Below are 25959 nucleotides of genomic sequence, written 5' to 3'. Positions count from 1 at the left end.
GACTTGAGGGTAAAGACTTGAGACTTACTTGTGACTTGCAAAGCAATGACTTGGTCCCACCTCTGGTATTCAGTGAGGTAAAATGAATTAAATGCGCTGACAGTTCATTGCTCCTGCCAAATGAATTGCACTGAGTGGAGCGGATCACCACTCCAAGATGGCGGCCCTGCGTCTCGTCAGCGCCAGTAGGCAGTAGCGCTAGATGCTGCGTTTACGTATAAGAATATCTATGGGTGTAACAACACCAGGCAATAGGAGGAACCACCGCAAAGCGCCACGTGGTGTCGCTGGCTGGTCTGCAATAAAAAGCACAACTTGGCTCTTTTATGTCTCCATCGGGCTTCCGTAGCAGTACGGAGTATGCTGCGCGTGATAACATCGCGACTGTGCTCGTCACCGAATTTGTATTTTATTAGCAGTCAAGTTCTGCAAGCAGAGTTGTTGGCGCACCCTCGGAGGAACATGTCGACCGCACGGCCTGTTACCTTACTCGGAACCATGGGCTTCGGAGGCCGGGTGGACGTGGAGCAAAGTGGGAAGATAGTGAAGACCTTCCTGGAGCAGGGACACACGCTGGTGGACACGGCCTTCATGTACACGGATGGGAAGTCGGAAAGCATCGTGGGCGACATGAAGCTTCCTAAAACAGGTGCAGGAGAAACGTGTTCATTTTTTCAAGTCTTGTATTGCATAAATAATGAAAGCTAGGTATTAACATAGATTGTTTTATTGTCAGGAGCACACCCTCTAGTCTAGTTGACAAGTTGATCACAAGAGTTGTCATAAGTCGTTCAAAAACTAGCGACTAACTGCGAACTGCAATGAACTTTGAGCCAACCTTGCTCTCTGGCAGTCAAAGATTAAATATTTGACAAGGGCTTGCATGTGAAACTTGTTTCGTTACCCAACTTGTATTTACTCGAGCTTTCATACTTTTTTGGTCACATTTAAAAACATTTAAACTTCGACTTGTTATGGTTTAAACTACCATCAAATCTGCTCTGCAGTTTTAATGATCTACTGCTAGTCAAAGATCCTCTGCATGCCAGGAGTGTTCTACTGTTTTGAGGATATACTGCAAAAACACTTTTCAAATATCAAATATAAAATTGATTTGCTATTTAAAAAAACAAGACATCAGTTAAAGATCCTCATGTTTTTAATGACCTACTACTGGTCAAAGATCCTCAATTTGATAGGAGCGCATTGCTGTTTTTAAAGATCTACTGCAAAAACACTAGTCAAAGATCCTTGTTTTGAAAAGATCCACCATAAAAGTAATTTGGTATTAAAAAAACACAAGTTAAAGATTCTTATGTTTTTAAAGACCTACTACTGGTCAAGATCCTCGATTTGACAGGTGCGCATTGCTGTTTTTAAAGATCTACTGCAAAAACACTAGTCAAAGATCCTTGTTTTTAAAAGATCCACCATAAAAGTAATTTGCTATTAAAAAAACACAAGTTAAAGATTCTTATGTTTTTAAAGACCTACTACTGGTCAAAGATCCTCAATTTGACAGGAGCGCTTTGCTGTTTTTAAAGATCTACTGCAAAAACACTAGTCAAAAACCCTCTATGACAGGAGTTCTCTACTGTTTTGAGGATATACTGCAAAAACACTTTTCAAAGATCAACTATAAAATTGATTTGCTATTAAAAATAAAAATAAAACATCAGTTAAAGATCCTCAATTTCCTCAAAGAGCGCATTGACTTACTGCAAAAACACAAATCAAAGATCCTCGATATGATACATCAATACGACGCATTAGATCCTCCTCCGTTATGGATGATTATGGACGCAAACTCAACTAAACCAGTTTCTCTTAGACGTTTGACGTGTTGTATTGTATTTCTGGCAAATGCATAAGTCAAAAACCCAAACAAATCTTAAAAAAAAAAGAAGTAGTAGACTGAAGGTTATACTGCAAAAACACTTTTCGAAGAACCACTATAATAGGATATTTGCTATTCTTTAAAAAAAAACAAAAAAAAAACAGTTGAGGATCATGTGTTTTAAAGACCTACTACTGGTCAAATATCCTCAATTTGAGAGGAGCAATGTGCTGTTTTAAAGACCTACTACAAAAACACCAATTAGAGATCCTAATGTTTTCTAAGATCCGCAAAAAAAAACCACCAGTTAAAGATTCTTATGTTTTTAAAGACGGACTACTGGTCAAAGATCCTCAATTTGACAGGAGCGCTTTGCTGTTTTTAAAGATCTACTGCGAAAACACAAGTCAAAGACCCTCGATATGACAGGAGTTCTCTACTGTTTTGAGGATATACTGCAAAAACACTTTTTAAAGAGCCACTCAAAAAGTGATTTGCTATTTTAAAAATATCAGTTAAAGATCATGTTTTTAAAACCCTACTTCTGGTCAAAGATCCTCAATTTGAGAGGAGCGCATTGCTGTTTTTAAAGACCTACTGCAAAAACACTAACAAGAGATCATTGTTTTTAAAGATCCACCATGAAAGTAATTTGCGTTAAAAAAAAAAAACACCACTTAAACATCCTTACGTTTTTAAAGATCCACTATAAAAGTACATTTCATTTTTTTTTTAAATGACAGTTAAACATCCTCATGTAGACCTACCATTGGTCAAAGATCCTTAATTTGACAAGGGTGCTCTGTTGTTTTTAGGACCCACTGCAAAAACACTAGTCAGAGAATGTTATGTTTTTAAAGATCCACTATAAAAGTGATCGGCTATTTGAAAAAATAAATAAAAAAAGCCAGTTAAAGATCCTCATGTTTTTAAAGACCAAAAATTACTGGTCAAAGATCGTTAATTTAACAGGAGTGTGCTGCTGTTTTTAGACATCTACTACTGTATACAACCCCTAGTCAAAGATCCTCTATATGGCGTATTTGTGCTTGCAGTCAGCATCGCCACCAAGGCAAACCCGTGGGACGGCAAGACGTTAAAACCGGAGAGTGTGCGTTCTCAGCTGGAGACGTCCCTTCAGAGGCTGCAGACCGACTCTGTGGACCTTTTCTACCTGCACGCCCCCGATCACCAGAATCCAATTGTGGATACTCTGCGGGCTTGCAATGAACTCCACAAAGAGGTAAAACAACAGTAGCTGCCATCTTTTCTCAAGTCTTGAACGTACCAATGAAATGTTCCTCTCAGGGTAAATTTAAGGAGTTTGGACTGTCCAACTACTCTGGCTGGGAAGTGGCAGAAATAGTGACCCTTTGCAGACAGCATCACTGGATCACTCCAACTGTGTATCAGGTAAAGGACACTTCATTTTCCACTTGTCACAATGTTTAAAGTCATTATTTATATTACAAAACCCAAACCCAGTGAAGTTGGCATGTTGTGTAAATCGTTAAAAAAAACAAAATACAATGATTTGCAAATCCTTTTCAACCTATATTCAATTGAATGGACTGCAAAGACAAGATATTTAATGTTCCAACTGGTAAACTTTGTTATTGTTTGCAAATATTAGCTCATTTGGAATTTGATGCCTGCAAAATGTTTCAAAAAAGCTGGCACAAGAGGCAAAAAAGACTGAAAAAGTTGAGGAATGCTTATCAAACACTTATTTGGAACATCCCACAGGTGAATAGGCTAATTGGGAACAGGTGGGTGCCATGATTGGGTATAAAAGCAGTTTCCATGAAATGCTCAGTCATTCACAAACAAGGATGGGGTGAGGGTCACCACTTTGTGAACAAACGCGTGAGTAAATTGTCAAACAGTTTAAGAACAACATTTATCAACGAGCTATTGCAAGGAATTTAGAGATTTCACCATCTACGGTCCGTAATATCAAAAGGTTCAGAGAATCTGGAGAAATCACTGCACGTAAGCAATGATATTACGGACCTTCGATCCCTCAGGCGGTACTGCATTAAAAAGCGGCATCAGAAAAGGATCATCAGTAAAGGATATCACCACATGGGCTCAGGAACACTTCAGAAAACCACTGTCAGTAACTACAGTTGGTTGCTACATCTGTAAGTGCAAGTTAAAACTCTACTATGCAAAGCGAAAGCCATTTATCAACAACACCCAGAAACGCCGCCGCCTTCGCTTGGCCAGAGCTCATCTAAGATGGGCTGATGCAAAGTGGAAAAGTGTTCTGTGGTCTGACAAGTCCACATTTCAAATTGTTTTTGGAAACTGTAGATGTCGTGTCCTCCGGACCAAAGAGGAAAAGAACCATCCGGATTGTTCTAGGTGCAAAGTTCAAAAGCCAGCATCTGTGATGGTAGGGGTGTATTAGTGCCCAAGGCATGGGTAAAATTAATGCCAAAAGGTACGTACAGGTTTTGGAGCAACAAATGTTGTCATCTAAGCAACGTCTTTTTCATGGACGCTCCTGCTTATTTTAGCAAGACAATGCCAAGCCACATTCTGCACTTTTTAAAAGGAAAGGCCATGTAACACAGTGGTAAAAATCCCCCTGTGCCAACTTTTTCGCAATGTGTTCCGGCCATTAAATTCAAAGTTAGTGATTATTTGCAAAAAAAAATGTTGTTCCCTCCGGGTACTCCGGCTTCCTCCCACCTCCAAAGACATGCACCTGGGGATAAGTTGATTGGCAACACTAAATTGGCCCTAGTGTGTGAATGTGAGTGTGAATGTTGTCTGTCTATCTGTGTTGGCCCTGTGATGAGGTGGCGACTTGTCCAGGGTGTACCCCGCCTTCCGCCCGATTGTAGCTGAGATAGGCCCCCGCGACCCCAAAAGGGAATAAGCGGTAGAAAATGGATGGATGGAATTCGAACATTAAATATCTTGTCTTTGCAGTCTATTCAATTGAATATAAGTTTAAAAAGATTTTAAACTCATTGTATTCTGTTTTTTATTTACAATTTACACAATGTGCCAACTTCACTGGTTTTGGGTTTTGTAAAAATTACTTGTATTAATCTTTACTACATTGACAGGGGATGTACAACTCCATCACCAGACAAGTCGAGACAGAGTTGCTGCCGTGTCTGAGATACTTTGGGATGAAGTTCTATGCATACAATCCTCTCGCAGGTACCACTTATTACACCAGTTCTTGTCTGCCATACTTATGGATGTCATTTTCAAGAGGCAGTTTTTGTACCCTGAACATTCTTAATTGTCCAAAAATAATGTAATACTTTTAAATGGAGACAAGTCAAACACTTGTGCCAGGTGGAAAGCTGCCTCTCAGACTGAAGCTCGTCTGGCGCTACTTTCTTGCCATCTGCACTGATTGACAGCACGCAGAGAAAGAAGTGATTAAAAGAATGTTTGATCTTAAACTGGAGGTTGATCATAAACTTTTTTAAACTCTACTTTTGTAATATTATTGGTATAGTTTACAGTACATTATATCAGACCAGGGAGACAGCAGGTCATAGGGGTGCCCTGCCAGACACACCTGTCATGGATATATAAATGACATTCGGTGTTAAGAGTACGTGATCATGAAGTGTACAGGAGGATATCACGCTTTAATCCCTGTTGATGCCAGAAAAACCTTAAATTTTGGACAGCCCACAGTCGTTTCCTTTGTCAGTGTTGTTGTTTTGCATTAAAAATAATTTCACGTATTCTTCATTATACATCAGGTTTGTGTCAAATAGTATCCACTCTGTTTCACACAGAGTAAAAAAAACAAAACAGGCATTAAATGGCGATACTGTTCCAGGCGCTAATGTTCAGACTCACTTTGCCAGGTGGCCTTCTGACTGGGAAGTATCACTACGCCGATAAGGATGCGTCGCAGCCTGCAGGGCGCTTCTTTGGCAACAACTGGGCTGCAACGTACAGGGACAGGTGACATTTTAAACTGTTGTACTTTCTTCCTCAAATAATGCCCTCAGCTGTAATGGACGCCACACTCCGGATCATGGTCGTAACTACCATTGAGGACACCAAGGTCATGTCCTCTGTATTTTATTCAGATGACAAAAGGATGGTGATATGACTGACTGTAAATATACTTTGTGTAGGACATAATGTGCACTGTACATCACCATGCATAGATCATCCTCTCGCAATATGCAACCTTTGGTCATGCACAGCCTGCTATAACTCCAACGACGTAACGCAAAGAAGTTCACTTTTACTTTAAACATTATTCGATCCGAAATGTGCTGTCAATATAACGTTAACATTAAAGCACACTGATGTAACTAATATTGCTTTCACCAGAATGAGATCGATGTGAAACGTTGTCATGTCAGTCAGGTGCCGCCTCGTCCTAAATGCAGAACACGTGCTCTGTGTAGGGCTTCACGATCAGTTGGGTGGAGGCGTTTTGTGTTAAGAAGCAACATTTCTGGTGGCTCCATGGCGGACGTCATCAGTACTTGAAGTGCAAAGCAGAAGATCTTGGGTTCGAACCCTGGTCATGGTTGAAAGTTTGTCCTGTTTTTTTTAAATTCATGTTTTCATTATGTTGTAGACTTCAGGATATTAATAAAAAAAGTGGACTGTTACAAAATCACGCGGATTATCAAATATCTTAGAAGGGATAGACAGTTATAGCTCAATTAAAGCTTTTGTTATTCTGGAAATTCATCATGTTTCTCAAGGTAATATAATTTATGATACCCATGATTTCAGCCTTTCAAGGTGCCTCTTGGACCACCAATTTTTGACTTCGGTATTCGTCAAATCCTAGTTCCGGCCCTGCTCCAGCTAGCTGTCAAAATTGTCATCCACTAGTCTTAATGAAGTCTGTTACGACTACTATCATCATGAGTTGTGTTGCCTGAAACATGTTAGTCGTCCCTCGGTTATTGCTGATAATTGGTTCCCGACATGACCACGAATAATGAATTTCCCTTAAGTAGGAATCATTAATTATAAATCGAATATTTTTGTGGCTTGAGCAAAAAAACAGTTTACAACCTTCTTAACAGGTTTTTCAACATCATGAGAGCCCTCTAGACATTAAACAACACCCTTTAGTCACCTTTTAAATTATTTTAATCCAGTATAGTAACGCTATCCTAGGCTGAGCCAATCAGTGGCCACAATACTGAACAGCACGCTCTGATTGGTTTGGTCTCATCTAGTGGCCATTGCTACTGTGCTATTGATATTATTTTATTTAGCCATGTCTATGCTTGAAAATGCTTCATTTAGAACCAAAAAAAAAGTAGAATATGCTTTAAAAAAATATTGGCCACGTGGTGAAGCCACAATGTAGCGACCGACGACTATCTGTAAAGCTGACATTTGTATTTGGGTTTAAAGAAAAAACTGAGAATTCAGTCCAAAAAGCTGCTTATTACAATGTTGACCTGAAAATAATGAAATTGGAAAACCAAAGTGCTTGGTATTCTCTGCAGTGAGTAAACTCCTGGCCACTATATGAGGAAATATAGTAGTATTGTCGGTGAGATGCTTATTTTAACAGTATTATATTTGGTTCTCAGATATTGGAAGCAGAGTCATTTCCATGCGATAGAAGTGGTCCTAAAGGCCTTGGAGGCGGCGTATGGCTCGAACCCCCCCACCCTGTTGTCTGCTGCCATACGCTGGATGTACCACCACTCCCAGCTCAAGGTCACGAACACACACATCAAGCTGAGGGTCTGTCAAAATGGTGGATTGTGTCATGACGTCATACCTTTACAGGGTGAGCTTGGCGACGGCGTCATCATCGGCATGTCCGGCGTGGAACAACTGAAACAGAATCTTGCCGCCTGTCAGGAAGGTCCTTTGGATAAGAGGGTGGTGGAGGCCTTCCAAGAAGCCTGGAACCTGGTTGCTCACGAGTGTCCAAATTACTTCCGCTGAACACTCCTTTCCCCAAGCTAAAGATGACCTTTACAGAGTTTACTTTTCTTAAATGTATAAAGAATATTAAAGACACTTAATTTTTCAACTGAGATTTTAAAGGAAAATTATATTGATTTTTCTCAACATTAAAAAGATCATAGTTGTATTTTTCCACTTCCTTGTGGTCTACATAACATTTAATGGTGTTTTTTTGATAACATTTTTACATGATTGTTTTACAGACCATCTTCAAACCGCTTTCTGACCGTCTCTTAATACTCACCGGTTTGTGGGCGGTCTTATTTACATGCCTCCACTTTGACTGAGTATTCTCCCCGCCAGCCATGATGTATTTTTTAGTCAGTCTACAGACAGATATGTTAGGACTATCCGCTACTTTATTAGAATTGGAAACAGCGGAGGATGCATGTGCATATGTACAAGCCAGTCTTTCCCACAACAGGAAAGAGGAGAAAAAGAAGTTACCGTCTACAGTGTCGGATTACAATGTCACATGTTTGAAAACATGGAGGCAAATTTCAAATGGCTTGTTTAGAGCAAGTTTGGAAGAAGGCAAGATTGTTTATAAATATCTCTACCATGCATCCCCGGTTCGGTTTCACATTAAAGTACCAATATGTAAGAAACGTTTTTTCATAAAAAGGTATCTCTTTAAAACAACATTTCACATCACAAGACAGATTACAGGTTGGTGCATGTAATACTAAAACATTCCACGCGGTGGTGACATTTTCTCAAAAGTAACAAGTATTTGAATTTCCTTTTGTCCTCATCACTCTGCTCTACAGCACATTTGAGTGTGTCATCACTTAAAAAAGAGATATTACACGAACTTTCTTGATTTATGGATTATTTGTGGTCATTGTTATGCAAGGTGGTTATTAAAACCACCAAACCTTGTAGTTTGGCCGTCAGTATTTTAGTACAGTGAAGTCAACGTGAAGGACAGAAGTTCATGATCCAGATTTGGTTAAAAAAAAAAAAAAAAAATGAAAATACTAATTCCACAAGCCTGGGTTTCACTCTGCATCCTCCTCATCATCATCATCCTTGTCGTCTTCATCGTCCTGCATGGGCGCTTCGTTGCCTGCCAAGTTTTCAAACTCGCATGTTTCGGAGCTCCACATGCACTTGATCTGCACCGTGAACTCTGCCATCGCGATGCCAAACAGTTTCTGTCAGCGAGACACAATAGTTATTTCCTGTTTTTGACAATTAGTCAAACCCCGGTTTTCATCAGTAATTCATTCCAAAAGGACGAAAAACTGATGCAATTTTTCCACAGAAATAATGTAAAATGAATTCATCTGTTCCAGACACCCATGATACACTACAACAATTTATAGAATAGTTTTACATGGAGAAAATAAGGAAGGATTTTCCCTACATGTAACTGCAAAATAAAAACCTGCACACCTGAAAAGATTGGGTTTTTACATGGAAACAAAGAAATATACATATAAAGTAATAGTGTATGAATTAATTTTATATAGCCTAGTTACGCACTACTGACTAATGATGCACCAAAGATTTAGCTGCCAATATCTGATCACTGAAACAGGATGTTGCAATGACATAAGTATATTTACACATACAAGGAATTTGTCTTGGCGTATTGGTGCAAAAACAGCTAACATAAGAAATGAGGCCAAGATAGCATACAGTATCTGAGATATTCCTGTGGACAACGAGCTACAAAATCCTCAATGAGCAAATATTAAGAGGACAGTGGCGCTCTTTCAAGAAGAGAAAGTTCCGCTGGAACGGCAACGCCAAGCAAGTGTGACGTCAGTGAGTGTTTTGGGGAAGTAGATGCTCCCTGCAGCTCTTGCTGTTCGTCTGGGACATCTAGCGACAGAAGTAAATAATCTACAAACTAGGGCTGCAACTAACGATTAATTTGATAATCGATTAATCTGTCGATTATTACTTCGATTAATCAATTAATAACCGGATAAAAGAGACAAACTACATTTCTATCCTTTCCAGTATTATATTGGGAAAAAAACAGCATACTGGAACCATACTTATTTTGATTATTGTTTCTCAGTTGTTTGTACATGTTGCAGTTTATAAATAAAGGTGTATGAAAAAAAAAATTGCCTCTGCGCATGCGCATAGCATAGAGCCAACGAATCGATGACTAAATTAATCGCCAACTATTTTTTATAATCGATTTTAATCGATTAGTTGTTGCAGCTCTACTACAAACACGAGAACAGTCTCCAATAACACCAGGAAAAGATGCTAGATTTGTTGATAGTCGTTTTCAATTTTAACAAAAGCCGCTAAAAGTATCAGAGAACTTTCTACAACTGGACAAATTATGGAATCACGTGACTTGGATGATGTCCAGTTGTTTATTTTGTAAAAATACAGACCTGACCAAAATAAATTGTGGTAGTAACAGTTTAATTTTAGATCAAGTTAAGTGGAGAAAAAAAATGGAAACTCCCAATCCATTTGAAATGACTATAGTTTTGTGTCATGTTTTTTTTCAACAAAATTGAACAACTGAATGTCCAGAGTGTACACCGCCTTCCGCCCGAATGCAGCTGAGATAGGCTCCCACGACCCCGAAAGGGACAAGCGGTAGGAAATGGATGGATGGATGAACATCCTCTAAGTCTAGTGATTCCATAATGTTTTTACCAGCGACGTAGAAAGTTGAAAAGTTTTCTCTCATAGTGCAACAACAATTGAAAGAAAATAAAGCAAAACAATATAAAACACTATGTTAATACTAATTACACAAATGTGTTTCTAATGTATGTATAACATTTTTCTTAGCCTTTTTAAAGAAAATAAATGCATCACTACTGGTTATACAAGTGATATGATGACGTCATATTGTCAATCTGTGAAAACCCTGTGCGATACAATAAATGATGAAAAACAATGGATAAACGAACATTTAACTTGACTCATACATTTGTTAAAGACTCTTGTTGGCAAAGACGGCAAGGAGTGGAGAGGAAGAAAGAGAGACTGATGCCATCTTTGTATTTTGCTTCAAGTTCTTTCTTGAAATGAATAGTGTTTCTCACCTACTTTATCAAAGTGCACACACAACTTTCTTTTGTCCCACGGTGGATTATTTTGCTGTCGTAATTGAGATTAAGGTTTGTGTAGTCTATTGCACATAATGATACGCACGCAAGCGGACTAGCTTTTTACATGCGGCGTTATGTGTTATGATAACTGAGACAATTTGTTTAAATTGTCGACAGATATTTGGTGTTGTCAAAGCATTACCTAATAAAATTTCAATGCGCAGTTTATTTTCTTGTACCTTTATCCCACATTAAAACTTCCTGGGAGTACATCATAGACATTGTGCAAGGGTAAGAAAGATGGTGATTACTTAGCAAGAAACAAATAACCGAAAATAAAATCAGACCTAAACACTCTATAAAGATTTCAATGAAAATAAGCGAAGAATGTCAGTGACATGCAAACTTTGCAAAGCCAAATTCATGCCTCATAGCAGCTTGACAGCTTTAGCGCTAAATTATAAAACATGGATAAAGTTATTAATTGTTTTAGTATTTACAACACCTTACTATTTTTAAAACCAATACTAGCAGCCAAAGAGGTGATAATAAATTTTGTGTGTAAAATGCCAGTCTTCAATTTTACAAATTTACTAATTTTATTAACATTTCTATACTTTGTAGTAAACAGCAGAGAAGTGAAGGATGCTAATGTTTTTACCTTGATAAGGAATATTTAGGATTACAGTTTTAATCCATTAAGAAAATAACATCTAAATATTCTTAACAGTACTGAATAAAATAGTTTTCAATGAGGTTTTTTGCACGACAGTCAGTTTTAAGGGATATCTTGAACTGCAAGTCTGTACCGTACTTGTTTTTAACTGTAGTTATTTATAAAGTAAAACCATTAGTTCTGAATTAATTTGTTTTTTTGTTACAAATTAATACAATAGCTTAAGAAAATGAGTTCAAATCCAGTAAAAATCGAATGTGTACAGCAGATTATATAAGCAACAATTGTTTGACAAGTCAACAAATCAAAAAAATAATCACTATTTGACTATTAAACTAATCATAAGTTGCATCACTAACCAACACAATATAAAAAATGTCAAAAACTGAGGTTTGACTGGATGTCCATAAACTGGAGAACTTACTAGAACGCGAGCCTGCTCCGGGGTGAGGACATCTCCATATTTGCAGACGGTGTGTTCTTTTAGCAGCGTCACCACACCTTGCATACACACAAGACAATCATTTGTGATAATAATGTAATAAATCAAAACTGATTCCCAAAAGTCAAACGTGTTAGATTCCAACCCTTCTTGAGAGCAGTGGGGAGGCCCAGTTGCCTCAACTGAGGCTCCATCGAGTGAGGAAAGTGTTCCAAAGGGCCTTCTTCGAAGGTTACCTCCATCTGAGCCGGGTTTCCTGCACGTGCATAGTCTGAATCTTTGAAATGACTGAAATACCTATAAAAAGAAAACTTTAAATCAACAGCGAATACATTTTTTCTATTACTACTACAATTTTGGCATTAAATAAAGTAAACATACGAGACAACTTATCTTTTAGTAGTATGTTAGCAAACAAAGGCTCCTAATTTGGCTGCTGAAGTATGCAGTAACATATTGTGTCATTTCCCATTATATTATTTTGTCAAAGTTATGAGGGACAAGCGGTAGAAAATGGATTATTAATCTACTTGTTCGTTAACTGTTGAATCTGGTTACCTTCTGTTTTGACATGTTCTATCTATCCATCCATTTTCTACCGCTTGTCCCTTTCGGGGTCACGGAAAGGGACAATTCATTAGTACCTGTATGCCGTACAACCAGAGTATGCTGACACACCAGCGGTTGTTATATTATCCTTTCCTGGACTCATCTTAATCTACCTAATAATTTCATAATTATCTTGATGAATGCATTCTTACATAAAGCTCAGTAAATATATTTGTTATATTGTTAACACTCGTAAGACATTAACTTAAAGTTCTGTTAAAGAAAATGAAAACGTATGAGATAATGTTGCACGTTTCTTATGACAACCCAAAAAGCTTGGTATACACGTCCACCCTAAAAAAACTGCTCTGCATCAAGGCCAATTATGCAAATGTAACTAAGTCATCTAGCGTTGCCAGTGCGGCCTGTGAGAAACACTGAAACGCTTACTTACTCTTGCACCTCTGTCTTGGTTTTATTTGTGAATAATACTCCTACTTCTCCTCGAAGATACTTGCTGACCTGCATTTGGACAGACGCAAAGACCATAAAAAGTATTAAAACTGGAAACAAACAACTCATGTGTTGTACATTAAATGTTATTTTATTATTGACTTGGACCTTAATAACTATGACTGCAGGGAACACAATGCGTAGATTACCAATGCAAAAACGGTTGCAATCTGGACATATTTAGTAGTTTAGGATACAATATAGGGGTGCACGGGAGGTTTTATTTAGCGCGATAATTTAATTGCAAGAGGCGGATGGGGTTTTTTTTGTCCACTGTCACTGGCATTTCAGTGACATATGTTCGGCAATCAAAATTGTTGAGCCTCACGTTTCTTCATCTCTCGCTCTCAGCACCGGAGCGCGTTTAACATTAGAATTAGATGAACGCAGTGAACCCTTTTTTAAGTTATTCACAATCTTTGTCTTGGTCGGCGAAGAGCAAGACCGCCAGCTTTTAATACACACAGGAAGCACGGACAGAGAGCCTCACGACTCGCTAGTGAGGAGTTTGCAAAGTGACAAAAATTAGGAGGAAGAAAATACGGTAAAGCCAAATGTCCCGTTGTGGGAATATTTCTTCAAACAATATGAGCCCATCGACACGAACAAACAAAAATGACGAGATGGCCACAAAAAATGGCATCCTGGCATAGTTTTTCAAACTGGGAAAACAAATGCACTTAAATGTTTAGTATTCATTCAAGTCAGATTTTAGATTACAAAAAGTCAATTTTATTTTTCTGTTTATTAATTTAGAATGATACCTTCCAATTACTGTACAATGATAAACAATTCTACAGTAATAAGAGATACAAGTTTATATATTTTTAAATGGTTACTATTATTATTATCATATATTATGATTACATTACCTTATAGACACTGTATAGTTATTTCTTCAGTTTAAGAGCATGACGTAGACAAAAGCTCTGAGTCTATCTGCATAAAGCCAAAAAAGGCTTTTGAGTAAATTATTGCACATGATTTTCTAAAGTGTGGCACCTTATGTTGATTGACACTCAAAGTAACGTCTTCCTTCACATATTTTTGCAGTTTTATGCATTTATATGCAGTGTTGGCGCGAGGAATTTTCAAAATGGGGTCCCAGGGACCCCATCAAGTCATAAAAATGGGATTGCTCCGTAAATTTTTGGGGTCCCACTTGTTTGTAACCGTTTTGAAAACAAATGATAAATGTTTGCATTATCCTGTTATATCTCACATTCTATATTGTGTTTTGGAAAAAGGTTGTCATAAATATTACTTAATTTATTATTTACAACCAATAAAAACACAATAAACAGGGACAGAAATTTGACCCGGCAAATATAAACAAAACAAACACTGGCGAAAAACTATAATCGATCCAAAAAAACCAAAAAAAAACCAACTGGGCGGTAAAAAAATAATAAAAAAACTTGGGCTTCCGGAATTGCGCGTCCTTTCTGATTTCAATGCGTAAAAAGACACAAACACGCCAACACCGATATGTACAAAATATAATCGCAAACTAATCGCAATCGCATGGTTGAACGAAGAATCGCGATTAGTTTTTTTCCCTCAAACATGTACAGCCTTAATAGTAAGAGACATCATTCTTACCTTGCACAAATTGTCCTTGTATTCATCTGTTTCTCCTTTACCAATGGCTACCATCATGACTTTATTTTTGCCAAAGAAAAACCTGTGGGAAAGGGAAAGTTATAACACCCGTACAGACATATCACCCTAGATCAGTGATCCCCGGGCCGCGGCCCGGTACCGGTTCGTGGATTAATTGGTACCCGGCCGCACAAGTAATAATTAGTTATTTTCGTTTTATAGCCATAGCGATCTTTTATTTTGAAGTCTTTTATTTTGAAAAATTACCGGATTCACTCGGTTATATCTTGGTCACTTGAGCGGCAAAATTTAACCCAGCTAGCAATACGAGTAAAAAACAGACGTCTTTGGAAAGTTTCTTTGTGAAGGGGAAAAGGCACAGTGAAGAGAGAGAAGAACAGCCTACGACATCCGACAAAAAAGAAAGCTTTAAACAGACAATACCAGGAGTCCTACTTGAAATATGGATTTATCGCAACAGGTGATTCGCAAACACCAAGTCCGCTCTGCATAATATGCGGCGACCGGCTCTCAAACATTAGCGGGGATTTTGTGTGAGACTGAACCTGCGCCTTCATTTACCAAGCTGGTGCACGATTACCTGTCTGTGCTTTTAAAAGAGTTTGAGCGCTACTTCCCAACTTCAAAAGGACCCACAAACTGATGGGTGTTACCATTTAGTGGTCAATTGTACGGAATATGTACTGTACTGTGCAATCTACTAATAAAAGTTTCAATCAATCAAAGCAGACTGGACATAAGCAACACACTTTGCGTGTCTTTGTCTCCCATTACCCTCAGTTGGGACCGTCTCGTTGCAGAGAAACAAGCTCAGGGCTCCCATTGATTTAGCGTTACAGTAAGTCGTTGGTCGGTCCGCAGTTACAAAAAGGTCGGGGACCACTGCCCTAGATGATTACCCTTTTTAAGGGAGCCTGCGTGGTACCTGCTGTGTTTCCATGCCGCCCTGAGGTCTTTCAGCTTGTTATTCCTCATGTTGGCCACAGAGAAGATAAACAAGTATTTGTAGGTGTCCACACATTTCCGTAACTAAAAAACCATCAAAAAAGATCAGTTAGAATAATGCATAATGTTGGATATAGAGAACATATAAACCCTCTATTTATTGAATCAAAGATACTGAAATCCCACGACATAGTGAATTTGCAAACAGCTAAAATTATACACAAAGCAAACTATAACCTGCTACCCAAGAATATACAACAATTCTTCTCAAAAAAAGAGGAGGAATATAATCTTAGAAAAAATTTGATTTAAAACATTTGTATGCACGTACAACACTTAAGACCTTCAGTATATCAGTATGTGGAATTAAATTATGGAATGGATTAAGCAAAGCAATCAAACAATGTACCGTATTTTTCGGACTATAAGTCAACGTTTTTTTTCATAGTTTGGCCTTGGGTGCGACTTATGTGTGAAATTATTAACACATTACCAAAAAATATCAAATAATATTATTTATCTCATTCGCGTGAGCGACGAAGAAAATGTCCGCACTCGTCACACACACGTCAGCAATCGTCACTCACACGCCAACCAATAAGAATTCGGCGGGGGAGGGTCATGGCAGAAGTGCATTGTGGGTCATGGAATGCTAACTGCTATATGCTATACGCTACTGCCGGAGATATTAAAATGGATCACATCAACATTGGCGGTAACTTATAAAAACTGAGAAGGGCTGAACAAAAATGGCACTGAAAAGGAAATCATATACTGCTGATCACAAGCCGGACGTAGTGAAATATGCAGCAGAAAACGGCGATCGGGCAGCAGAAAAAAAGGGAGCGGTGCATACCAGGAGCAACAACGGGGAAGAAGATTTCATGGGATTTAGCGATTAGGAGTGACAGATTGTTTGGTAAACGTATAGCATGTTCTATATGTTATAGTTATTTGAATGACTCTTACCGTAATATGCTACGTTAACATACCAGGCACGTTCTCAGTTTGTTATTTATGCGTCATATAACGTACACTTATTCAGCCTGTTGTTCACTATTATTTATTTATTTTAAATTGCCTTTCAAATGTCGATTCTTGGTGTTGGATTTTATCAAATAAATTCCCCTCAAAAATGCGACTTATACTCCAGTGCGACGTATATATGTTTTTTCCCGCCTTTATTGCGCATTATTGGTGCGACGTATACCCTGGAGCGACTTATAGTCCGAAAAATACGGTACTAATATGAATCATGATACACTTCAAGAAACTCTTCAAACTTAAAGTGTTTACAAAGTACAAAGAAGAACCATGATAAACATTCTGAATTTATTTCATTCATCCATTAATAATCAATTCATCAATAATCTTACTCATCTCATCATATGAGATGAGTCACCAATTATTATTTATTTATTTATTTTTATTGTGATTACTTATGGAGTATATTGTGAATAAATAGAGAACAGGAAGTGAACAAAAGTTTTAGCAACTGTTATGTAAAAGAAAAGGGGTAGGATTAAATAAGCTCTGCTTCTTCCTACTCCTTTTCGAACATGTTGAAAAGAGAAACTGGAAATTGTGGTGTATCATGTTGTATGCATGCATGTTCATTCATTTTCATTTATTTATTTATTTCAGGCAATGACATAAAAAAGTACAAACACATACCGTATTTTCCGCACTATAAGGCGCACCTAAAAACCACACATTTTCTCAAAAGCTGACAGTGCGCCTTATAACCCGGTGCGCTTTATATATGGATAAATATTAAGATTCATTTTCATAAAGTATCGGTCTCGCAACTTCGGTAAACAGCCGCCATCTTTTTTCCCCGTAGAAGAAGCGCGCGGTGCATGCTGGGATATGTGACGTTTCATTTCCATTTGTGTGTTTATGTAAAGACCCCAAAATGGCTCCTATTAAGTGTGTTGTCTGTCTAATTATAAATAATGCAGACGAGGCGTGTTAACTGAGTTCTCAACGTTTACTCACAGCGTGCTCATAACCACATTCTAACTCCCAGCATACAACAACGCTTCTCAGGGCTACCGCGCATGCTCGTCACTATCGTTGCATGCTGGGTCGTGTAGTTGTTATATTTGCTAGCTCATAACATCACATTAAGAGACACGCTTACGCACTTAATTCAATACTCGCCGTCATTCCGGGTGGATTGACAAAAGACCTCCAGCCGCTACATATTGGTGTCAACAGGGCATTCGAAGCTAGACTGCTAACTGCGTGGGAACAGTGGATGACGAAAAAGCGCGCGGTGCATGCTGGGATATGTGACGTTTCATTTCTATTTGTGTGTTTATGTAAAGACCCCAAAATGGCTCCTATTAAGTGTGTTGTCTGTCTAATTATAAATAATGCAGACAAGGCGTGTTAACTGAGTTCTCAACGTTTACTCACAGCGTGCTCATAACCACATTCTAACTCCCAGCATACAACAACGCTTCTCAGGGCTACCGCGCATGCTCGTCACTATCGTTGAATGCTGGGTAGTGTAGTTGTTATATTTGCTAGCTCATAACATCACATTAAGAGACACGCTTACGCGCTTAATTCAATACTCGCCGTCATTCCGGGTGGATTGACAAAAGACCTCCAGCCGCTAGATATTGGTGTCAACAGGGCATTCGAAGCTAGACTGCTAACTGCGTGGGAACAGTGGATGACAGAAGGCGAACACACGTGACGTTCACCAAGACAGGGAGACGGAGACAGCGCCAGACGACATTTTGGATCCCACATTCGCCCAACTTTTCAATTCGGACAACGAAGGAGAATAATTCGAGGGATTTATGAATGAAGAATAACTTCAGAAAGTGAGCGTTATGTTTATTTTGTGTGTTGTGACTTTAACGTTCGAGCAACATTATGTTGCTATTGCTCTGCACTATTTTGAATTTTACTATGTTTGTGATTGCACATTTGCGTACATTTTGGGAGTGAACAGAGTTGTTAGAACGCTGGTTTTTAATATATTATTAAAGTTTGACTGACCTATCTGACTGTTTTTTTGACATTCCTTTAGCGCAGTTAGATGCGGCTTACAACACCGGGCGGCTTATAGGTGGACAAAGTTTTGAAATATGCCGTTCATTGAAGGCGCGGCTTTTAACCCAGGGCGCCTTATGGTGCGGAAAATACGGTAATAATATAAATTAATATAGTGCAAAAGATAATGTATAGTATGTAACGCATGATTGTCCAGTTTTGCCTGCAAGGGAGTGGGAAGACGATAATTTATTTAATCCCACCACCAGTTCTCCATTCAGTGATTATTCACATGAGTTTCACTCTTACTTTGTTCAAGGATTATAATACAGATGTTGTATCATAGTGGCATTACCACAGGCAACAATAATTAGGGATGTCGATAATATTGGCCGATAAATGTAATATCGGAAATTATCGGTATCGTTTTTTTTTATGATCGCCATCGTTTTTTTTGGTTTTTTTTAAATCAACATAAAAATAGACAAGATACACTTACAATCAGTGCACCAACCCAAACTTCCCTCCTCCATTTACACTCATTCACACAAAAGGGTTGTTTCTTTCTGTTATTAATATTCTGGTTCCTTCATTATATATCAATATATATTAATACAGTCTGCAAGGGATACAGTCCGTAAGCACACATGATTGTGTGTGCTGCTGGTCCACTAATAGTACTAACCTTTAACAGTTAATTTGACTCATTTTCATTAATTACTAGTTTCTATGTAACTGTTTTTATATTGTTTTACTTTGTTTTATTCAAGAATTTTTTTTAAATTGATTTATCTTAATGTATTTTATTACATTTTTTAAAAAGGATCTTATCTTCACCATACCTGGTTGTCCAAATTAGGCATAATAATGTGTTAATTCCACGACTGTATATATCGGTATCAGTTGATATCGGTATCGGTTGATATCGGTATCTGTAATTAAGATTTGGACAATATCGGAATATCGGATAACGGCAAAAAGCCATTAGCGGACATCCCTAACAATAATTATTACACTGTAGCAATAATTTGTATCAACAATGTAGGAATAATGAATATACCAACAATGGTAATAGACAACATAGCAATAATGGTAAGGAAACATTGAGCACATGTTAACACTTTGAGACAGAGTATAGCAGCAGGTCAAATTAAAGACCCTCATCTCTATATTTGAACCAGACCCCATGTTTATATAATAGTTTACATCGATTAATAGTTTGGCATTGCTTGTGTTGTAAGTCCAGTTTGTTCCATAGTTTTACTCCGCATACAGACACACAAAAACGTTTACGAGTGGTTTGAGCTCTCGGCAATAAGAAATATCAAAAGCCTCTCAAGTTATGAGCCTGCACTCGTCTTATAAAAAAACGTTGTAGATTAGGCGGCAATAATTTGTTAAATGCTTTATATAAGACTATTAATGTACCGGTATTATATTTAACAAGGTCATCCAATTTGAGCAACTTTGATTGCATAAACAGATTATGAGTATGTTCTAAATCAGTGGTTCTCAACCTTTTTTCAGTGATGTACCCCCTGTGAACATTTTTTTTAATTCAAGTACCCCCTAATCAGAGCAAAGCATTTTTGGTTGAAAAAAAGAGATAAAGAAGTAAAATACAGCACTATGCCATCAGTTTCTGATTTATTACATTGTATAACAGTGCACAATATTGCTCATTTGTAGTGGTCTTTCTTGAACTATTTGGAAAAAAATATATAAAATAACTAAAAACTTGTTGAAAAATAAACAAGTGATTCAATTATAAATAAAGATTTCTATACATAGAAGTAATCATCAACTTAACGTGCCCTCTTTGGGGATTGTAATAGAGATCCATCTGGATTCATGAACTTAATTCTAAACATTTCTTCACAAAAAAATAAATCTTTAACATCAATATTTATGGAACATGTCCACAAAAAATCTAGCTGTCAACACTGAATATTACATTGTTGCATTTCTTTTCACAGTTCCTTTTGACAGACATTTTAGTGAGGGTCAAACCATCATGACATGGGGGAAACTTTGGGTTTATGGTAATGAATGGAATAGCATACTTGATTTGATGTTAAGTTTATGAACTTACATTCATAATTTGTTGAAGTATTATTCAAAAACTATATTCATAAAGGATTTTTAAATTGTTGCTATTTTTAGAATATTTAAAAAAAATCTTACGTACCCCTTGGCATACCTTCAAGTACCCCCAGGGGTACGCGTAGCCCCATTTGAGAACCACTGTTCGTTGAGATGGCGACTTGTCCAGGGTGTACTCCGCCTTCCGCCCGATTGTAGCTGAGATAGGCTCCAGCGCCCCCCGCAACCCCAAAAGGGAATAAGCGGTAGAAAATGGATGGATGGATGGATGGATGAACTAAATAACCAACGTTGTGAATGATCCGCACTGCTCTTTACTGTAATATGATCAGAGGATGAATTGTGTTGTGGTAAGTATTCCCCCATACTTCAACACAGTATGTAAGGTATGGGAGTACCAAGGTGCAGTATAGAGTACGGAGTGCATTTTCATTGAGGTATAGTTTTGCTTTGTTTATAATTGAGAGGCGTTTGGAGATTTTTGTTTTAATGTGTCTGACATGAGGTTTCCATGATAGTTTACTATCAATTAGTACTCCCAAAAATGTATTCTCATTTATGTTCCAAATGAACTCAAACTCAAACAGAGAGTAGTTTAAATGCAACATCAAGTAATAGAAGACGACAGTAAATACTTTCCATCTCACTCACCTCTTCTATTAGTTTCTGTTTAGACCCAAGTCCCTTCTTGGCTGTTTTTGTTAAAGAAACTGTAAAAGGAATTCAGGTTAGTGATTAGCAGACTAGCATGTTAAGAGTCCCTTATGTTCACATTTAGGCTTCAATTACTTCGCCAAAAAATGAACGACGTAACTCACTTAGCTGTAAAGTAAAACACAGGCCCACGTACCGAGCCCAAACGTTTAACAAATATAAATGTTCATTTGCTTACTTTTCTTGTCTCTCTTTGACTTCGGCATGGTGAATTCACGACGGCAGGCACGTGAAAGTAAAAGGACCCCGAGTGTTTCGGTAAAGTAAAGTCACCATGCGACGCCTGACTAAAATATATATCTTTTTTGTCAATTTTAAGCTATTTATAATGTATTATTTTTATTATTCCTTGTTATTTAAACAAAATATGTATACATGCTATGTGTGGTAGTGTTATCAAGTTAATTTGAGATTGCTTGTAAGATTATTAATCAGTTCATGTCAGAATGATTGACCTTGTTTCCCATGGATACTATTTCGCTTATTTGTCCCGTAATCATTGACAGAGCATATTTTACTATCCTTCCCAAACATGATGTATATTCACGTATAAGTGTTAAGGCGACAGGGTGGTGGCGTCATTTGCCTGAGCTAAAAGGATATAAATGGCTGCACTAACTCGACTAACCGCCAGGGGGTAGTCAAATACACATACTGTAAAGCGTTATCACGCTGTAATGTGCTTCAAACGCAATAATGTACACTTCATGATGGTACACAATAACTAACATGTTTTCAATTAACATCTCTTTTTTTCATTTTAAAACAAAGATTGTATTGTATCGTATTGTATAAAAAATGCTGGCTACACACCGAAAGAAACCAAATTAGCCGAATGTAAACAATAATACATTAACAATTAAATGACTACCATGAGTTTGGTATCCATATATAATTGTAGAAACATAGTCGCAATTAAAATTGTTCAACCCTTAGTGTTATCTATTGATTAATAATATGATTACACAATTTGATTATTTTGCTAGAAAATTAAATATATAAGTGCTATAACCATAAAAGTAATAAACTGACCATTCAGGTGTAGTTTAAATTTTGTTTACTCTATTGTATTAATTGTGTGCAATAAACGTGATGTGAAGTCAAAGGATGGAAAATGAAAAGTAGAGTTTTTTGTAAGTATGCAAATGAGTGATTAATCAAGATTCCTCCATATTCAAAAGTTTAAGTTAACTTAAGTTAAGGTAAGTTTTACGTTTTAATCTGATAATCACTTGACAACACTAATCTAAAGCCGATAAATATATCCATCCATCCATTTTCTACCGCTTGTCCCTTTCGGGGTCGCGGGGGGTGCTGCATTCAAAATGGTGAAGTGAAGCGAATTATATTTATATAGCGCTTTTCTCTAGTGACTCAAAGCGCTTTACATAGTGAAAACCCAATATCTAAGTTACATTTAAACCAGTGTGGGTGGCACTGGGAGCAGGTGGGTAAAGTGTCTTGCTCAAGGACACAACGGCAGTGACTAGGATGGCAGAAGTGGGGATCGAACCTGCAACCCTCAGGTTGATGGCACGGCCACTCTACCAACCGAGCCATACATCCCATTCCTAACCCATAAGGTTCAATATGATGTCTATCCACCTTTTGTAGCTTTTACAGCTTCAACTCTTCTGGGAAGGCTGTCCACAAGGTTGCGGAGTGTGTAGGAATTTCCCCCCATTCTTCCAAAAGCGCTTTGGTGAGGTCACACACTGATGTTGTCCAGGAGCATTCAAAGTTCCTTTCACTGGAACTAAGGGGCCAAGCCTAACTCCTGAAAAAACAACTCCACACCATAATTCCTCCTCCACCAAATTTCACACTCGGCACAATGCAGACCAAAATGTAGTGTTCTCCTGGCAACCTCCAAACCCAGACTCGTCCATCAGATTGCCAGATGAAAAAGCGTGATGCATCACTCCAGAGAAGGCGTCTCCACTGCTCTAGAGTCCAGTGGCAACGCGCTTTACACCACTGCACCCGACGCTTTGCATTGGACTTGGTGATGTATGGCTTAGATGATGCTGCTCGGCCATGGAAACCCATTCCATGAAGCTCTCTGCGTACTGTACGTGGGCTAATTGGAAGGTCACATGAAGTTTGGAGCTCTGTAGCAACTGACTGTGCAGAAAGTCTTTGCACTTTGCGCTTCAGCATGCGCTGACCCCTCTCTGTCAGTTTACGTGGCCTACCACTTGGTGGCTGAGTTGCTGTTGTTCCCAAACTCTTCCATTTTCTTATGATAAAGCCAACAGTTGACTTTGGAATATTTAGGAGCGAGGAAATTTCACAACTGGATTTGTTGCACAGGTGGCATCCTATGACAGTTCCACACTGGAAATCACTGAGCTCCTGAGAGCGGCCCATTCTTTCACAAATGTTTGTAGAAACAGTCTCCATGCCCAAGTGCTTGATTTTATACACCTGATTCTGATCATTTGGTTGGGTGGCCAAATACTTTTGGCAATATAGTGTAAATACGGCGTATCACAACTGCGAATCGGTTTTCTTCGTTCATTTAAAAAATCCGTTCAAAACCCTCGATTCGTTTGTGAACGTCACATCGTTAGTGGGTGGGGCGTGAATATGGGCGGGGCTACAGTGGGTGTCTCTGCTTTATATTTTTTTTTTTTTTTTTTTTTTTTTTTTTTTTTTTTTTTTTTTTTTTTTTTTGCATGAACCTTGCACACCAGAGGACCAACCGGCGTCTTCGGTCCCGCAGTGTCCGATTTTAGTGTCCGGTACTCGGCTTCGGAGGAGGAGAGGACGGACTGGGTGGTGTTTGGACAGATCGAGGAAGAGGTGGAGGACATGAGGGCGACAGGAAGTGCTGCGTGTCTGCGTCAAATATCTTGAATGATGGTGCCTCTTTATCTTTATAAACACAAGCAGAAATGTGAGAGATAAAAGCCACAAAAAAAAAGAGAGTTTGTGTCGCATTGAGCCCAAGTGAGACCAGCCTTTGATTGTGATTCACCGACATGAGCTCGCTCTTTTTCCCCGATGCTCCGCCGCCTCCAGCCCCGACCGGCGGCGGCCAAGCCCCGGCGGGGACCAGCGCCCTGCGGAACGACCTGGGCTCCAACATCCACGTCCTCAAGACCCTGAACCTGCGCTTCCGCTGCTTCCTGGCCAAAGTCCACGAACTGGAGCGACGGAACCGGCTGCTGGAGAGCCAGCTGCAGCAAGCCCTGCAGAGGCCGCAGTACCGCGGGCTCTACGGCCGGGAGGTGGCCGTGCAGACGGACGGGGGTCAGGAGTCCCGGCTGCCGGGGACCATGTGGACGTTCACCCACGTGCGGCGGCAGGGGGAGCGCGTGGAGACCCTGCGCGGGCCCGGGGTGACGTGGACGCACCCGGACGGGGTGGGGGTCCAGATAGACACCATCACGCCGGAGCTGAGGGCTCTGTACAACGTGCTGGGCAAAGTGAAGCGGGAGAGGGCCGAATACAAGAGGAGGTGAGTGCAGCACTGGACACTTCATTAGGGACACCTGTCAATCAACAGTATGTCTGCCTTTGATAAAAACTATTATTTTGTAATTACTGTGTTTCTAATATTGTGTGAGTCTCAATTTGAAACCAAACTACAACCACAACAGTAAATATGACATTGGATATTGTACTGGGTTTATATGCACAAATCCACTTATAAAAAAAGTGTTCACAAGACAGTGTCATAAAATATCAAATACAGTCCAATAACATAATTAAAGTTAAAGTACCAATGATTGTCACACACACACGAGGTGTGGCAAAATTATTCTCTGCATTTGACCCATCACCCTTGATCACCCCCTGGGAGGTGAGGGGAGCAGTGGGCAGCAGCGGTGGCCGCGCCCGGGAATCATTTTTTGGTGATTTAACCCCCAATTCCAACCCTTAATGCTGAGTGCCAAGCAGGGAGGTAATGGGTCCCATTTTTATAGTCTTTGGTATAACTCGGCCGGGGTTTGAACTCACAACCTACCGATCTCGGGCCGCTGGCCTTTCGGAACCGTAAACCGGCATCCGCTGAAAGAGTGAAGTAAAATAGTATAATAATAGAACTGTGTTATTCCCTACTTTTAAAAGGACATTTCGTGTCTCTTTTGTGCGTGCTTGTATGGAAGATGATATATTTAGTCAATTAAAAGTCCATAAAAATCTATAGTTTAAAAATAGAGGTATTAAAGCCAAACCAACAGAAAATTGAAAAGCAAAAATTAAAACAAAATATGTCTACAGCAGTGGTTCTTAACCTTGTTGGAGGTACCGAACCCCACCAGTTTCATATGCGCATTCACCGAACCCTTCTTTAGTGAAAAATAAAATGTTGGTTTTTTTCAAATTCAATACAAAGTTATATGTTTTTGGTAACACTTTAGTATGGGGAACATATTCTAAGTAACAAAGACTTAATTTAGAGTTATTTGGTTAGGGTCAGGGTTATAATAAGGCCATGCTGAATAAGGCATTAATAAGTTCTTAATAATGACTAGTTAAGAGCCAATATGTTACTAATTTGCATGTTAATAAGCAACTAATTAATGGTGAATATGTTCCCCATACTAAAATGTTACCATGGTTT

At 38.7% G+C, this 25959-nt stretch overlaps 3 protein-coding genes across 5 annotated transcripts in view; 2 read left to right on the top strand and 1 right to left on the bottom strand.

The window, feature by feature from the left end:
- The first annotated feature begins 319 nt into the window (after positions 1–319).
- akr7a3 (aldo-keto reductase family 7, member A3 (aflatoxin aldehyde reductase)) lies at positions 320–7904 on the top strand. The gene is made up of 7 exons (XM_061938756.2): positions 320–649; positions 2893–3080; positions 3146–3250; positions 4918–5014; positions 5683–5782; positions 7393–7522; positions 7595–7904. Exons 1-7 carry the CDS (start codon positions 361–363, stop codon positions 7754–7756), a joined length of 1071 nt encoding a protein of 356 aa, XP_061794740.2. The 5' UTR covers positions 320–360; the 3' UTR covers positions 7757–7904.
- Positions 7905–8058: 154 nt separating this feature from the next.
- On the bottom strand, positions 8059–21668 carry mrto4 (MRT4 homolog, ribosome maturation factor). Of its 2 annotated transcripts, XM_061938778.2 has the most exons (9): positions 21565–21647; positions 21324–21382; positions 20758–20989; positions 15541–15644; positions 14595–14676; positions 12934–13001; positions 12076–12227; positions 11913–11989; positions 8059–8934 (listed from the first exon to the last, which is right to left on the bottom strand). In XM_061938778.2, the coding sequence occupies exons 4-9, from the start codon at positions 15588–15590 to the stop codon at positions 8779–8781; spliced, it is 585 nt and encodes a 194-aa protein (XP_061794762.2). In that variant the 5' UTR covers positions 15591–15644; positions 20758–20989; positions 21324–21382; positions 21565–21647; the 3' UTR covers positions 8059–8778. The 2 variants fall into 2 exon arrangements, with proteins under 2 accessions (XP_061794762.2, XP_061794751.2); XM_061938767.2 differs by lacking the exon at positions 20758–20989 and having other exon boundaries at positions 21565–21668.
- A 2414-nt stretch (positions 21669–24082) lies between these two features.
- The window catches only part of iffo2b (intermediate filament family orphan 2b), a 90736-nt gene continuing 88859 nt past the window's right edge, over positions 24083–25959 (top strand). For both annotated transcript variants that reach the window (XM_061938737.2, XM_061938729.2), the window contains exon 1: positions 24083–24849. In XM_061938737.2, coding sequence (XP_061794721.2) covers positions 24371–24849 — 479 coding nt within the window. In that variant the 5' untranslated portion in view covers positions 24083–24370. The remainder of the gene's footprint in view (positions 24850–25959) is intronic.

The sequence above is a fragment of the Nerophis lumbriciformis genome, linkage group LG03 (assembly GCF_033978685.3).
Source record: "Nerophis lumbriciformis linkage group LG03, RoL_Nlum_v2.1, whole genome shotgun sequence".
NCBI lineage: Eukaryota > Metazoa > Chordata > Actinopteri > Syngnathiformes > Syngnathidae > Nerophis > Nerophis lumbriciformis.
This window is presented reverse-complemented; position numbering and strand designations above follow the sequence as displayed.